General features: G+C 45.6%; 1 protein-coding gene across 1 annotated transcript in view; it reads left to right on the top strand.

Moving 5' to 3' along the window:
• TTYH2 (tweety family member 2) overlaps positions 1-14,078 on the top strand; it is an 87,214-nt gene that overhangs the window by 59,621 nt on the left and 13,515 nt on the right. The window contains exons 5-9 of the mRNA XM_036758039.1: positions 156-251; positions 2,429-2,501; positions 12,817-12,886; positions 13,281-13,336; positions 13,926-14,018. Of these exons, the coding sequence (XP_036613934.1) occupies positions 156-251; positions 2,429-2,501; positions 12,817-12,886; positions 13,281-13,336; positions 13,926-14,018 (388 nt within the window). The remainder of the gene's footprint in view (positions 1-155; positions 252-2,428; positions 2,502-12,816; positions 12,887-13,280; positions 13,337-13,925; positions 14,019-14,078) is intronic.

Here is a 14,078-nt window from a genome sequence, read left to right as displayed (position 1 = left end):
ATTACTCACTGATTTAACTGTAGATGATGGGTATTTCATTCATAATGAAAGAAGTATGTCAGAAATTGCCCTAGACATCCTTAGCGATACAGGCTCTGTCTGTGGATCAGCTGCTTCTCATTTCTCTGACCACTGCCCCCTTCCTCCTTTGCCAGGTGGCTCTCTTACCTCTTACTTTTCATCTTGGACCTGGTCATCTGCCTCATTGCCTGCTTGGGGCTGGCTAAGCACTCCAAATGTCTCCTAGCTACGTGAGTATCCTTGACCCTAAGTAATGTCAGAGTTTTGATGGGGGTGTCCAATAACATGAAGAGGTGGGATTGGCAAGATATGTCTGGTTACCCTCTCCCTAAGCCAAGCCCTGACCTGGCTGGGTGCATTCATTGGTGCTTCACCCAAAGCTGCTTGTTTTCTGGCTTGCTGCTTGAGCAAAAATTAAGAATAGAACGTCAGGGCTGTCATGAACCCAAGAAATCCTCTGAGTTCAAATGATGGCAGTTACTAACTGTACCAAACCCCAAGGGTAGAATCAGAACCGTCAATTTTGAGCTAAAATGCTAGGCTCGATCTTGGGGTCCTGCCCTTTCATTTTGCAGATAAAGAGAGGCCCAGAGAGATAGAAGTGATGGGGTGCTTGGGTGCCTGTGCTTGGACCCCAATTCCAAGATCACATTTCTCCCTAGTCTCAAAACGCTGTCCCTGGCAGTTTCTCCCCAGGCCAAGGACACTATGACTAGCAATTACTCATGAGTTGGGGCCCAGCCAAATACTTATCTTTATCCCTGGCACAGTAACATACTGCACCAGTAAGAACTCCACTGGATTATCTATACCACCTCCCTACGTTGTTACTTATCCCGGACTCCTCATTATGTATACCATAGGCTTTAGACATATGTATACTCCCTCCATCTATCTTGCCAAACAAGACATTGATAGGTGGCAGACTGGGCATTTCTCAGCCCTGACCACTAGTTAACTTAGTGACATTGCAGGCCTAAAAACTACACCTTCCTGTAGCCCTCCCTCCTTGGGCTTTTCCCAGTGAACTCTAGGTAAAACGCCTGTGCAGTAAATACAAAAGGTGCATGTTCCTTTAAGAACTGACCACTCCTTAATCCCTCCCTGAATCACCTAGTTAGCATATTTGGCACATGTTTTACTATAGTTTATCCTATATAAACATTAATCGTACCTCTAAGGTCACAGGTTCCCTAAGAACTCTTGCCCACTGAACAGCGTAACAATAACCTTTGCCACCTTGACTTAAAGAATGATTGAGTCCATGAATTCATTCCAGACAACCCTATTCAGTATTCTGCTCTTTGGGGGTTCCCTGAAACCCCATCAGAATGACTTGATGGGAGATCATGTAGGTTTTTGCCAGTTCAATTGATTTTGCCCCTGTTTCCCTGTCCCCTTACCCCCCAGAAGAAAATGCTAATTAGCACTTTGCCAATTGCTTCCAGACAGTAGATCCCTTTTAGCTTCTTCTCCAGCTCACTGTATTAAATAGTAGGGGTGGGATTTCAACCCAAGTCCTTTTAATTACAAATATAGTATTTTTCCCTCTGCTACATTCTGCTTTGACATTTACCTGTGCATATACCTATAACTAGGCTGTATCCCTGTAATCCTGCCACCATTTTGAAGTGTCTTATACTAAAGAAACATATCTTTTGCCACCTCTGAAACAGGTGCAGTAGTCTGTGGCTATAGACAGACTGATAGTCCTCTTCAGAGAGCAGGCAAACCATCATCATCAGGGTGCCAAAAGACTCCAACTCTGAGCACCAGTAACTCCACAGCAAACTGAAAACACCCCCAGCCTTTCTGAGGCCCTTTTGCCCTAGGAGAGGGAGCACATTGGCGTGTCACTTAGCAGTCTGAGGATAATATGTGGCCTCAGAGGAGTTAGGACCTGCTAGACCAGACCCTTTTCTCCTTCAAGTATATTGAGACACCAGGTTGTGGGTGCTCAGCAATTTCTGGCACTGTTTTGTACCAGGAGGAAATCATAATCATCTTTTTCTGTTTGTACTACTTCAGGATCATTGGTCTCTTGTAGCCTCCCCAGGCCACTATAGATTTTCCCCATGTCATAGTCACTGTAATTAATGGATTGACCTAAGTGCTGAATTGTGAGAAGCCCCAAGAACCACATGAGAGGAGGCTTCCCTCACCAGTAGGCATTAGAGACAGCGGGGTTTAATGCTGAGCTTGAAGTCCTGGGATCTGAGTTCCCATCTTGGCTCAGCCCTTTGCTGACTGTGACCTTGGGGAAGTCACTTAACCTTTCTGGACCATCATATGAAAAATAAGGGGGTTGAACTAGAAGGCTTCTAGAGTCCCTGTAGATGTTAAGTCTGTGACTAGGCTCAGTTAGGGTAGAAGAAAGCCCCTCTTACCTATGTCCGTTTCTCTCCAGGATGCTTTGCTGCGGTGTGCTCACCCTCCTCCTCAGCTGGGCCTCCCTAGCTGCAGACACAGCAGCTGCCGTGGTGAGTCACCAGTAGTGCATGTGTATTTTGTATGCATGGGGGTGTGTGTGTGTCTGTCTGTCTGTCTCCCTGTCATTTCCTCTCACCCCTACAGAGCTTAGCAGGCCAATGTAAATAGAATGTGTGAATCTGACTTCTCCAATTATTCCTTAGAAATGACCTAAAAGGGAAAATAAATATGGCTGAAGTCCAAACGCCCTGCTTCTGGGGTTCTAGTTGGACCTCTGTGGTGTCAGTCTCCCCTCTCTCTGATGGAATCCTAAACTATCAGAGCTGGATGGAACTTGAGAGGTCAGCAACTCAGGTCTCTCATTTGACAAATAAGAGAAACTGAGGCCTGGAGAAGTTGAATAACATAGCTAGGTCCACACAGAAAATTATCGGCAGACCTGGGATTGAAACCCGTGTTTCTTCACTCTGTGTCTATTCTGCCCTTCCATGTTATGTCCTGGCGATTGCTGGTGTAGTTTTGGTGACTTTTTCTGGGCCGAGGGGATTTGGGGGTGCAGTGGGGAGGAAGCTAACGGCTGTGGTAAGAGAGGCAGCTCCACCCTTGAGACTTAATTAATCCCCTATTGGCTGGCTGAATAGAATGAGGTGAGTCAGTAGGAAAAAACACTGGACTAGGTGAAAAATCCCAGGGACTGGGTTCGAGTCCCAGCTCTCTGCCACTTGTGTGACCTTCACTTCTCTGGGCCTCAGTCTCCTCGTCTGTAAAATGAGGCAGGTCCAGATGATCCTCCGAGTTCTTTTCAAGTCTTGTTGCATGAGCCTACCAAGGTGTTCCCTGTTTCAAAAGGTTACATTGTTGTTCGTCCTTCGTTTTCAAAGAGGACTGATGACTTCCAGAGGGGATATCTAGACTTAGCCTGAACTGGATTTAAGTGAGGCAGAGCCGCTCGAAGTCGTCAGCCTCGCTCTCTCCTCCCGAGTCTTCCAAGTCCAGTGGCAGGACGGAGCAAAGATGAGGGGGGTGACGTTTGATCCTACCCAGAGGAGGGGTATGAGGAGTTAGAAAGTTGAAACTGTCCTCCATTTCCACTGGGTGGCCCCTTAGTGCGCAGAGCGCTGAGCCTGCAGACGAAGAGCTGAGTTCAAATCCAGACTCAGATACTTACTGGCTGTATGACCCTGGGCAAATTCTTTAGCCTCGGATGAGGATTTCTGTAAAAGGGGGTAAATAATAGCCCCCCCTCCCCCCGGTTGTTGGGAGGATCAGATGAGAGAGCTATAGGAGGGATCGATGCTAGTACCCTATTTGAGCGCCTGTGGAGGGGGTGGGGCAGGGCTCTTCCTGAGCGCCCTTACAAAGGGAGCTTCTTGGGGGCAGAGACTTTTCACCTTCCCATGCACTCCCTCAGTGTTTGACGCTGTGCCTGTTAGATATCTCCCTGAGCAGCTGGGTGGTGCGATGGATAGAGCTCCGGGCCTGAAATCAAGGAGACCTGAGTTCAAATCTAGCCTCAGATGCTTACTAGCTGTATAACCCTGGGCAAGTCACTTCACCCTGTTTGCCTCAGTTTCCTCATCTGTAAAATGAACTGGAGAAGGAAACGGCAAACCACTCCAGTATCTTTGCCAAGAAAACTCCAAGTGGGCTCACAGAGCGTCAGACACAAATGAAATCATACAGCCAGCCTCCCTGAACACACCTCTATGGTGGCCTATCGGAAACTAGTTTTGAAGTCATGAAACTTAAGTTGGAGTAGAAATGCTGGCATGTCCTAGCTGTGTGGCCTTAGGCAAGTCACTCTGAGCCTCAGTTTTCTCATTTGTAAAAGGGAAACGATCATATTTGTACTAACCTGGCCTTAAATCCTGTCTCTGTCATTTGCTGATGCTCGGCAAATCCTTAACCTCTCTCTCAGCATCAGTGTCCTCAGCTCTTAGGGTTGTACTTGCAGCAGGCATTTTTTTCCCATGGTGGTAGGGGTAGGGGTAATGATAGGGGTAGTTGTAGTGGTAGGGGTAGGGGTAGACATCTAGGTGGTTCAGTGGATAAAGCTCTGGGCCTGGATTCAGGAAGACCTGAGTTCAGTTACTAGTCATGTGATCTTCGGTAAGTCACAACCTCTGTACACTTCAGAGTCAGAATCAATAAACATTAATTAGGCACCTACTATGTACTGTGCTACATACACTGTGCTAGGTGCTAGGGATAAAAAAAGGCAGAAGACAGCCCCTGCCTTCAAGGAGCTCATAATCTAATGGAAAGTTACACATGAAAAGTTGCTGAGGAGAGGCAGGGAAAGCTCCTTAAATGATGGAGGATCCGGGAGGAGCTATCCAAACTTTACCCTTCACCCTCTCTAATCAGAGAAGGGGACGTGGGGGGGGGGGGTGCGGGGGGGGGGGGGCGCGGCAGTGTACTGAGGAGTGTAGGGTCTAAAAAATGTCCAGTCTGCAATAAAAGAAACTGAGGCAGAGCTCTAAGCTAATAACCATTTATTAAAGGGATCTGACCCCCTTTGATGAATGGGACCTCAAATTTCTCATGATCTGAGATGCCCCCTTCCCCAGGGCCTGATATCCAGATAGTACCTGATATCCAGATAATACAGATGAAGCAAACTAAAAACAGAGTCTCATTGGTTGATAGATCTTGGCCTTGACCCTCCAGGAGGGTCTTCATAAAATAAAGAATCCCGTTGAGTGACAAACATTGTATCTTGACCTTCCTACTGAGCTGACAAGCAGACCCATGGGCTGGGCTGGTAGACAGGCAGGCCACAGGCCAGCAAACAGGGTCACTTGTTGGCCAAGTGCTCATGGCCATCTCCCCATGTTGAGCAGTAGAGGGGTGATGAGGGACAGAGGGGCAACAAAAATAGCTGGGGGACTTTCCATGTCATTGAGTCATCTCTGCAACATTGGGTTTGGTCCCCTTAGTAGGAATAAAGGGTCCAGGTCCTCTAGTTCATTACAAGCAAGTGAATTTATAATCTCGTAGTTGGGACCTATTATAAGAAAGAGCCTATCTTATTTAATTATCCCCGAAGGTAAACTATGTGTTAATTTGGACTTTCTTATACTAATGTTAGTTGATTAAATGTGTCTTGATAGACAAGTATAATGTTAATAATTACTAATAATCACTACCCCCTATGGAATTACACTAAACTAATTAATTCTGATTGGAATAAAATAGGAGTGTAATTAAAATCCTCTATCACAAGAGGTATGACTTTCACAGCTGATTCCATCTTACAGGATGGTGAGTTTCCTCGGTTTCCTCAGCTGTACAGTGGGGATCATAGGAGCACCTACCTCCCAGGGCTGTTGGGAGGATCAAATAGGATATTTACAAAGCTCTTAGCATAGTGCCAGGCACATGGTAAGGGGCTTAATAAATGCGCATTTCCTTCCTCCCAAATCAGTTCCCTGACACACAGAGATATTACGATCTGTAACCTGAGAATAACAGTTTAATTCAGTTCCCTCCCAGGGTTACTCCAGTGACCAAATGAGATGGTGTAAGCCTTAAAGCATAATACAAATGTTATTTGTGTTATTTGTGCTGCTGGTGGTAGTGAGTCCGATGGAGGGAAGCTGGGTTGGGAGGGGCCTCGGACAGGAAGGGCCAGTGGATGCCAGCAGCGGAGAGGGAGGCTGAGAGGGACAGAACCAGGGGAGGCTGCCTGCTAAAGCAGCAAACTCACAGCTCCCTGACTCTTATTGACGTATTAGTAAATGGAGAAGCGTGAGTGTGAGGGGAATTAGCAAATTGCCAGGCTGTTCTTCTGTCCTGAAAGCCTGGTACCAGGACAGCCTGTGAGTTACTTGCAGATTCCAGCTTGTACCAGCGCGATTCCCCGCTTTTTAGGGGGTGGGGGAGGAGCCTTTTTTCCAATTAGTTCTAAGGAAACAAGTCCTGATTTAATCGCTTGCATTCCTCTGAGAGCAAGAGAGTGAACTAGAGATGCCATTTCCCTAATGAGTTTAGTCAGGCCTTTGTGTGAGAGCCGAGCAGAGAAAGACCAGCTGAATGGGCCTTTGATAGGATTTGAAATACAGATGCCTTTTAAAAGGAAGTGGTGGGAGGAGGAGATGGGGAGGGGATTTGATGCTGTCAATGAGTTATTGTGTAAGAGCGCTTTTGTGTTGCCTCCTGAGCTGAAGCCTAACCCTCTCAGCCTAGTTGCTAAAGCAGTGTGGCCAGAAGACTAGCATTAATGTGTATTGCACTGACCCCATCCTCAGTTCGACACCCCCAACCCCCACCTCACCAACAGTTACACTCTGCCGCCTAGGATTGAGCCCCCATCAGTGTCGTTTCATTCTTGGTATTTAACCCGAGATAGAGTAGTGGAAAGAACACTGCACTTGAGAGTCAGAAAACTGACACCTTGAATGGCTTACCTTTCTGTACCTCAGTTTCTCCCAACTTTGAGTGTATTCTCTGCTCTGCTTCCCCCACAGGGTTGTTTTGAGCATTACAGGAAAGAAGAGGCTTTGTAAATTTTAATCAGGGCAGAAATTTGTTTTGCTTGACTATGCATATGTACAGGGGTTTGAGTTTTTTTCCCTTGTTGGGGAGAGAGAAGGTGGGTGTTTGTTCATTGAAAACATTTAATTGAGGCTAAAAGGTATTTTTAGGTGATAGGGACCAGACTTGTGATTTCATTGTTAAGGGGAATTCTAAGATGAGGAAACTCACTCTTTTTGGTATAGGTTATATCTTATAGTCTTAGAGAGCTGTCTCTAGCAGAGAGGTTAAGTGACCTACCCAGGGTCACACAGCCAGTAGATTGTTGAGGCAGTAGTAAAACTCAAGTCTTTCTGGCTTCAAAGCTAGTTCTTGGTGAGCTATGCCAAAAGTAAAAGTGATATATTTCCATCCTAGAAGTATGAGATGAAAAGTACATCATTTTAGAAAGAGGAAGAATCAGAGAGATTTAGTTTATAAAACCCTAAAGAGGAAAAACTTTGTTATGTAGAAGAAGCCGAGTCACCCAACGTTTATTAAGTACCTACCTGGGCTCAGCTAACTGTCAGGGATACAAAGAGAGGCAAAAACAGCCCTTGCCTTCGAGGAGGGTGCCATTTCCCTGATGAGTTTAGTCAGGCCTCATGGATGCGTGAAACAACCGGCAAGCAATTATGTACAAACAAGCATATACTGGGTAATTGAGAGTTAATCTCTGGGGAAGGCACTAGCATTTAGGAAGATTCTGCTTGGCCCCAGAGGGCCACCGTAGGAGCAGTGGTTATTCCTTGTAGAGAGGCGGATCTTGACTTGATAGGAGAAAAACCTTCTTACTCATTAGAACCTCAGCCAGAAACTCGATAAATTGGGTACTCCCTGTCACTGAAAGTTTTTATATAGAGACTAGATGACCACTTGTTCCTGCCTGGGTATAAAATTGGACTAGATGCCCTCTGAAGTTCTCTTGAACTACCACCACCACCACTACTACTGCTGCTACCACTCCTACTCCTACTGCTGGTACTACTACTTATTAGTTAACATTTATTAAATACCTACTATGTTCCAGATACTGGAACTTTACAATTGTTTGATCCTCAAAACAGCCCTGGGAAGTAGGTGCCATGATTATCCACATTTTACACATGAGGAAACTGAGACAGACAGGTAAAGTAACTTGCCCAAGGTCACACAGCTGGTAAATGTCTGAGGCTGGATTTGAACTCAGGTCTCCTTGACTTTAGGCCTGGTGCTCTATCTCCTGTTCCTTCTTAACTACCCTTAGAGCATCTGTGAGTCTGTAGGCTCATAGATCAAGAGCTGAAAATGACCCCAGAGGTCTTATGGTCCATTGCTTTTTTTTTTTTTTTTTTTTTGCTTTTTGGCAGGGCAGTTGGGGTTAAGTGACTTGCCCAAAGTCACACAGCTAGTACAAAAAATGTCAAGTGTCTGAGGCCGGATTTGAACTCAGGTCCTCCTGACTCCAGGGCAGGTGCTCTACTCACTGCGCCACCTAGCTGCCCCTTGGTCCATTGCTTTTTAAGGCTAGATCGAGTGACTTGCCCAGGGTCACACAGGTGTACTGAGTGTCAGGGGGCAGGATTCGAAACCATGTGGAGCCAGGGCTCTTTAAGCTGTGCCATGCTGTCTTCCAAGAGTAAAATACGAGTCAAGCGGGATCTCTTCATTTTTTTCTGTCATAGAGCCCTTGGGCAGCCTAGGGAAGCCCTTCTTAGCATGCTTTTATATGCCTACAATAAAACAGGGAGGATTGCAAAGGAAGCCAGTGATAGTGATATGCATTTATCAAAATATTTAAAAGTTCATGGACCCCACATTAAGAACCTCTGTACGAAAGGAGTCTATAACTAGTTGAGGGAGTTGCCAAGCTTGTGTCTTCCTGTAGGTTATGGGAGGCAACTCCCCATGTGTTTGCTCTCCCTTTCTTAGTCAGCCAGCTAGAAATTTTCCAGTTTGGGCTGATTATTAGGTAATTTCTCCCATGGGCACCAGCTGTGACCTCGCTCACTTGTCTTCATTAGCAGGAGACAGACACCTGAGGCTTCATGGGGGGGGGGGCGAGGGGGGCGGTGGCACACTCTGCACCCTCTCCCCCTGCTCGAACCCACCCCTGCAGCAGACAGCATCCTCAGGGAAGGTGGGCAAGGCAGGGATTAACTGTAATGTCTATGGCTACAGAGAAACAGGTTTGGCCTTGAGAAGGCAGAGCCAGGTCGTACCAAGAATATCCCAGCTGACAGCTGTGGCCATGAGGCCACTGGCCCTGCTTGGATTCTAAAACTCACCCAGAAAAATGACTTGTTATTGGCAGCTTGACCAATTTCAGGGAACACGCTTTGTTAGAAGTACCTTTTTAGATGTTTGCTGGGAAGTACGTAGATAGAGAGATAAACATATATAGAAAGAGTTCTACATATACACACATACATACATGTGTGTATGTGTATATATTCAACACATCTTTTTAACTTTTTTAAAAAAGAAGGAAAGGAAAAAGTAGGTTCAGAAGAGGAATGGAAACCCCTGGTACTTGACCTAATCTCCTTTTTTTAGGTGTATTTTTAAGGTGTATTTTCATTCTCCCTCCCTCAAGCACAATCTCTCCCTGTCTTCCTTCCTTTCTCTATTTGTTTTTTTTTTTATTGTAAACTTAACACTAAATAAAAGGAGTATTTCCTATACACTATAGAACAAACAATAGGAGAAAATTATACATGGAACTAGACATCTCTATCATGCAGCATTGACTTTTCTTTTAAAGTCTCTCATCAGTACAACATGTAACTTCCCGCTTGTCTGTGATTTCCTTCTGGCATTATGTCCTCTTTACAATTTGAAGTGGAGGAAAAATGGAGAAAGTAACTTATCTTTAACCTTGCTTTCCTCCCACCTCCCCACTCCGCCTACTCGGGGGGGAAAAAGAAATATAAAATTTTTGTAACAAATATACATAGCATAACAGACTGCACAGTCAACCAGGTCTGAAAATATATGTCTCGTTCTATATCAGATCCATCACTTCTGTAGAGGTGGGTAGTATGCTGCATCATTGCTACTCTTTCTGTTGCTTTGGGGAGACCATCGTAGGAAAGGAGGTAGGGGGAGGAAGAAGGCCTCCATGGTGTGGCCTCTTGCCAACCTAGATTATCATAGACATTAATTATTTTGTCAGTTATTTGTAATTGTTCTATAAAGCACTGTTCATTCTCTCTCTTGTAACATCCCGAAATGCTTAGCTGGTGTGTGTGTGTGTGCGTGTGTGTGCGTGTGCACAGAACACAGATAGATGGCAGCTATATACAAAATTGAATTGTTGCCGCGCCCCACTGCACTAGTATATGGCTCGCATTGCTTCTATATCAGGACAGAGCATGTGACAGCTAGCCTGTTACAGCAGTGGTAGTGGGGTAGGGATCTTGGCCAGAGACCGTTCAGCTGTGGGTAGAAGCTAATTCCCTGCGTTGGAATGGGGCCACTGCCATAACAGGCCTGGACAGCTGCAGAAGGTCATAAACAACTCCCTATTACCCCAGGCACTGGTCTCTTTTATCCCAAAGCCCTCGCCACCCCCAGGCACCACTGTCACCCTGAACTAGACTTATGGGGTCATGGCTCCTTGGAATCCTCCCTATCACAGGGGCTCCCAGTTACATGAAGATCATGGTCCAAGTGGAAAGAGTGCTGGCTTTGGGTCAGAGGACAGACAGTTCACAGGACTGTAGATTTAGAGCGAAGAGATCATCTAATCCAACCCACTCATTTTATAGAGGAGGAAAGGAAGAACCAGAAAGCCTGGATTGCTAGTGTAGGGTCAAATAGTATATTTTATATTTGATTCTTTCTTTTTTTTTTTTTTAGGGGGAAAGGCAGGGTTAAGTGACTCACACAGCTAGTAAGTGTGTCAAATGACTGAGGCCGGATTTGAACTCATGTCCTCCTGACTCCAAGGCTGGTGCTCTACTCACTGTGCCCCCTAGCTGCCGTGATAGTATATTTTAAGGAGCCAGGATTGGGAGGCAGGTCTTCTGGCTTCTACGATCAATGGAATTATGAAATAATGGAATTATTGTTACCAGATCCTGCTAGACCCACGCTGCAGCTCTGCCGTTGGGACCTTGGACGTGTCGCTCAGCCTCTCTGTGCCTCAGTTTCCCACCTTGTAAAATAAAAGGAGTGTTCTAGATGACCTCTAAGGTCCCTTCTTGGCTCCAAATCTACCATGCCGTTAAAGATTGTTTTTGCATGTGGCTGAGGAAGAATAAAATGCTAAATAAAAGCTCTAAAGATAAGTAAATAAACCTGCCATGCCGTGTGGATTACCGAAGTGCTCACCTGTGAAATAGGCAGCACAAGTATTAGTTTCTGCTATTTGCAAATTATGATAATAAGTGTCAGGACTCTGGATATGAACCCAGGGCTCTCTTTGCCCAAGGTCACAGAGTCAGTCAGTGGCAGGCCAGGACCAGATCCTCATCCCCTGACCCCCACAGTGGAGAAAGTTCTGGCCTTGGAGTCAGGAAGACCTCAGTTCAAATCTAGCCTCAGATCGCTTGACACCCACAGTGGAAAGAGTGCCGGCCTGGGAGTCATGAAGACCTGAGTTCAAATCTAGCCTCAGATCACTTGACACCCACAGTGGAGAAAGTGCTGGCCTTGGAGTCAGGAAGACCTGAGTTCACTTACTCAGACACTTAGTAACTGTGTGACCCTGGGCAAGTCACTTAACCTCTGTCTGCCTCAGTTTCCTCCGCTGTAAAATGAGGATAGTAATAACACCTACTTCCAGGGTTGTTGTGGGAATGAAATAAGATAAGAACCGTAAAAGCACGTGACACATTGCCTGGCATGTAAGCGCACAAATGCTTATTCTCCCCCCTCACCCAGTATTTCCTTTCCCTATACACTGCCTTTTCAGGAAATCCCTTGACTTTAAGATGAGTTCTGTCCTGATTTGCCCTTCACAAAGAGGAACTAAGGGAATAATGAGGTCCTATATCAGGTGGTAGAGAGGATTTGTTTTAATTAAAATTTGTTTCCATCAATGAAGATCCATCTTGCTTTCTCCTACCTTCCCTTTCCCCTTCCTGTTAAGTGAGAAAGAAAAATAAAACCCCTGTTCTAAACATAGATAATTAAGCAAAACAAATTTCTGCATTGACCCCGTCATACATCTATGAGTATATGGATATATACGTGTATTCATGTGTATATGTGTCTCATACTTCACTCTGAGTCAGTCGCTTCTCTGTCAGGAGGTGAGTGAAATGTTTTATCATGAGTCCTGGTAGAAAGATTTTAAAAGAAATAGAGAAGACACCGTCTCTGATCCCGGAGGAATATATAATTTGGTTGGGTAGGCAGAGCACAGATATATGAAAATGACTTAGACACACATGGCTGCAGTCTCTAACATATTACTCTATTGTGGCAGCGGGCAGAGTGTCTTGTTTTGTGAGCTTTGGACCCTGTGATTTTCCTTCGAAACCTGCTTTTCCCTCCCTCTCTTGGTTTCTGGGGGGATGGAGGGGAGGGAACCGGAGAGCTGCCTTTAAGTATTTGAAGGGCTGTCAAGTGGAAAGATTCATTTTATTTTGTTTGGCATCGGATGGCAGAACTAATAGCAATGGATAGAAGTTAGAGAAAAGTAGATTTTAGTTTGAAAAAGAGAAAGTTTTCTATTAAAGTCATCCCAAAGGGCCATGGGCTGGTTCAGAAGATAGTAAGTTCCTTATCGTCCAAAGTCTTCTGGTAAAGGCTGAAGTGTTAGGGGTATTGGGGAGGTGGATTTCTGCTCGGTTACAGGTCGGACTGGATGACTGTGGAAGTCTCTTCCTTCTAGCTCTAAGATTCTGTCGTTCTTTACCACAGGGTACCAGTGATTTCTGTGTAGCTCCAGACAAGTTCATCCTGAATGTCACCCAGGGCCAGATAAGTACAGGTAAGGGATGAGATGGGATGAATCGGTGCAAAGAAGCCAAATTACATCCAGTTAGTTTAGGCTGATGATTGCTCCTTCCCTCTTTTTATGCATTTCACCCCCCTTTCCCTTCCCCCACCTTTGCTAGAATATGTGGTTGCCTGGTTTTCTGTTCTCTTCAGTCATTCTTTTCCTTCTGATGGTTTGCTCTCCCAACACCTAGGACGGAGCCCGGCGCATAATACGTGGTGGTTGTTTTATTTGCTCTCCTGATCTCCAGAAAGCGCAGCCTCAGCAAAGGGATTGTTGAAGGGAGGTAGTCTGTGTGGCTCTTAGGAAGAAGGCTGACTGAAAAACAGCAGGAGAGCTGCCCAATTTTAGGACCTTAATCACAGCCAGTGTCTTTGCTTTTCAGAGATAACCCGTTACTACCTGTATTGCGGCCAGGGCCTGAGTAACCCATTCCAACAGGTACACACGTCCTTCCCTGCCCCCTATTCCTCCGTGACATCACAATTTCCATCAAATACCCCACCATCACCACCGGTATCTCGACCAGTAAAAATAAATTTGTGTAGTTTCTAGGGCTGTGTTTGCTGCCACCTCATTTTTGTCATTTAGAGAAAGAGATTTGTTCAGTTTCTTCATCTTTATAATAGCAGCTACATCCTAGGGTTGTTGATCACATGAGATCTTGTCTATGAAGTGCTTTGTAAACCTTATACGTAAGTATATGTAAATGTTATAATATGCAACAGTCTATATAATATTGTTGTTGTCTTCTGGGGCAGTTTGTGCTGGGAAAACATACAATGGATTTTAGGAACCCTCAGGACTGAAGAGGAAGGAAATCTCAGTGCTAGTTGGAAGGGGATAGGCAAGATTGGGGATGCCCTGGTGAATTCATTCCAAGGGTCAACATTGACTCATGGGGAGGGTTGAACCACAGGGTTCGTAATGGCAGGGTCCCTAGAATGATCCCAGTAGATCTTTGGCTCCTCAGTGTGAGGGTGGGGAATAGCCAATGGCATCTAATGGTCTGCTCCTCTCTTGCTTCCAGGCATTGACCGTCTTCCAGCGATCACTGACCACAATGCAGATCCAGGTCCTTGGCCTATTACAGTTTGCAGTGCCCTTGTTCCCCACAGCAGAGGTAAGGACAGGATGGAGAGTAGGGGTGGGAGGGTGGAGGGAAGAAGGATAGCGTTCATGG

This window comes from Trichosurus vulpecula, chromosome 4, assembly GCF_011100635.1.
Source record: "Trichosurus vulpecula isolate mTriVul1 chromosome 4, mTriVul1.pri, whole genome shotgun sequence".
NCBI lineage: Eukaryota > Metazoa > Chordata > Mammalia > Diprotodontia > Phalangeridae > Trichosurus > Trichosurus vulpecula.
The sequence above is the reverse complement of the archived record's forward strand: the minus strand, read 5'-3'. Positions and strand labels throughout refer to the sequence as shown.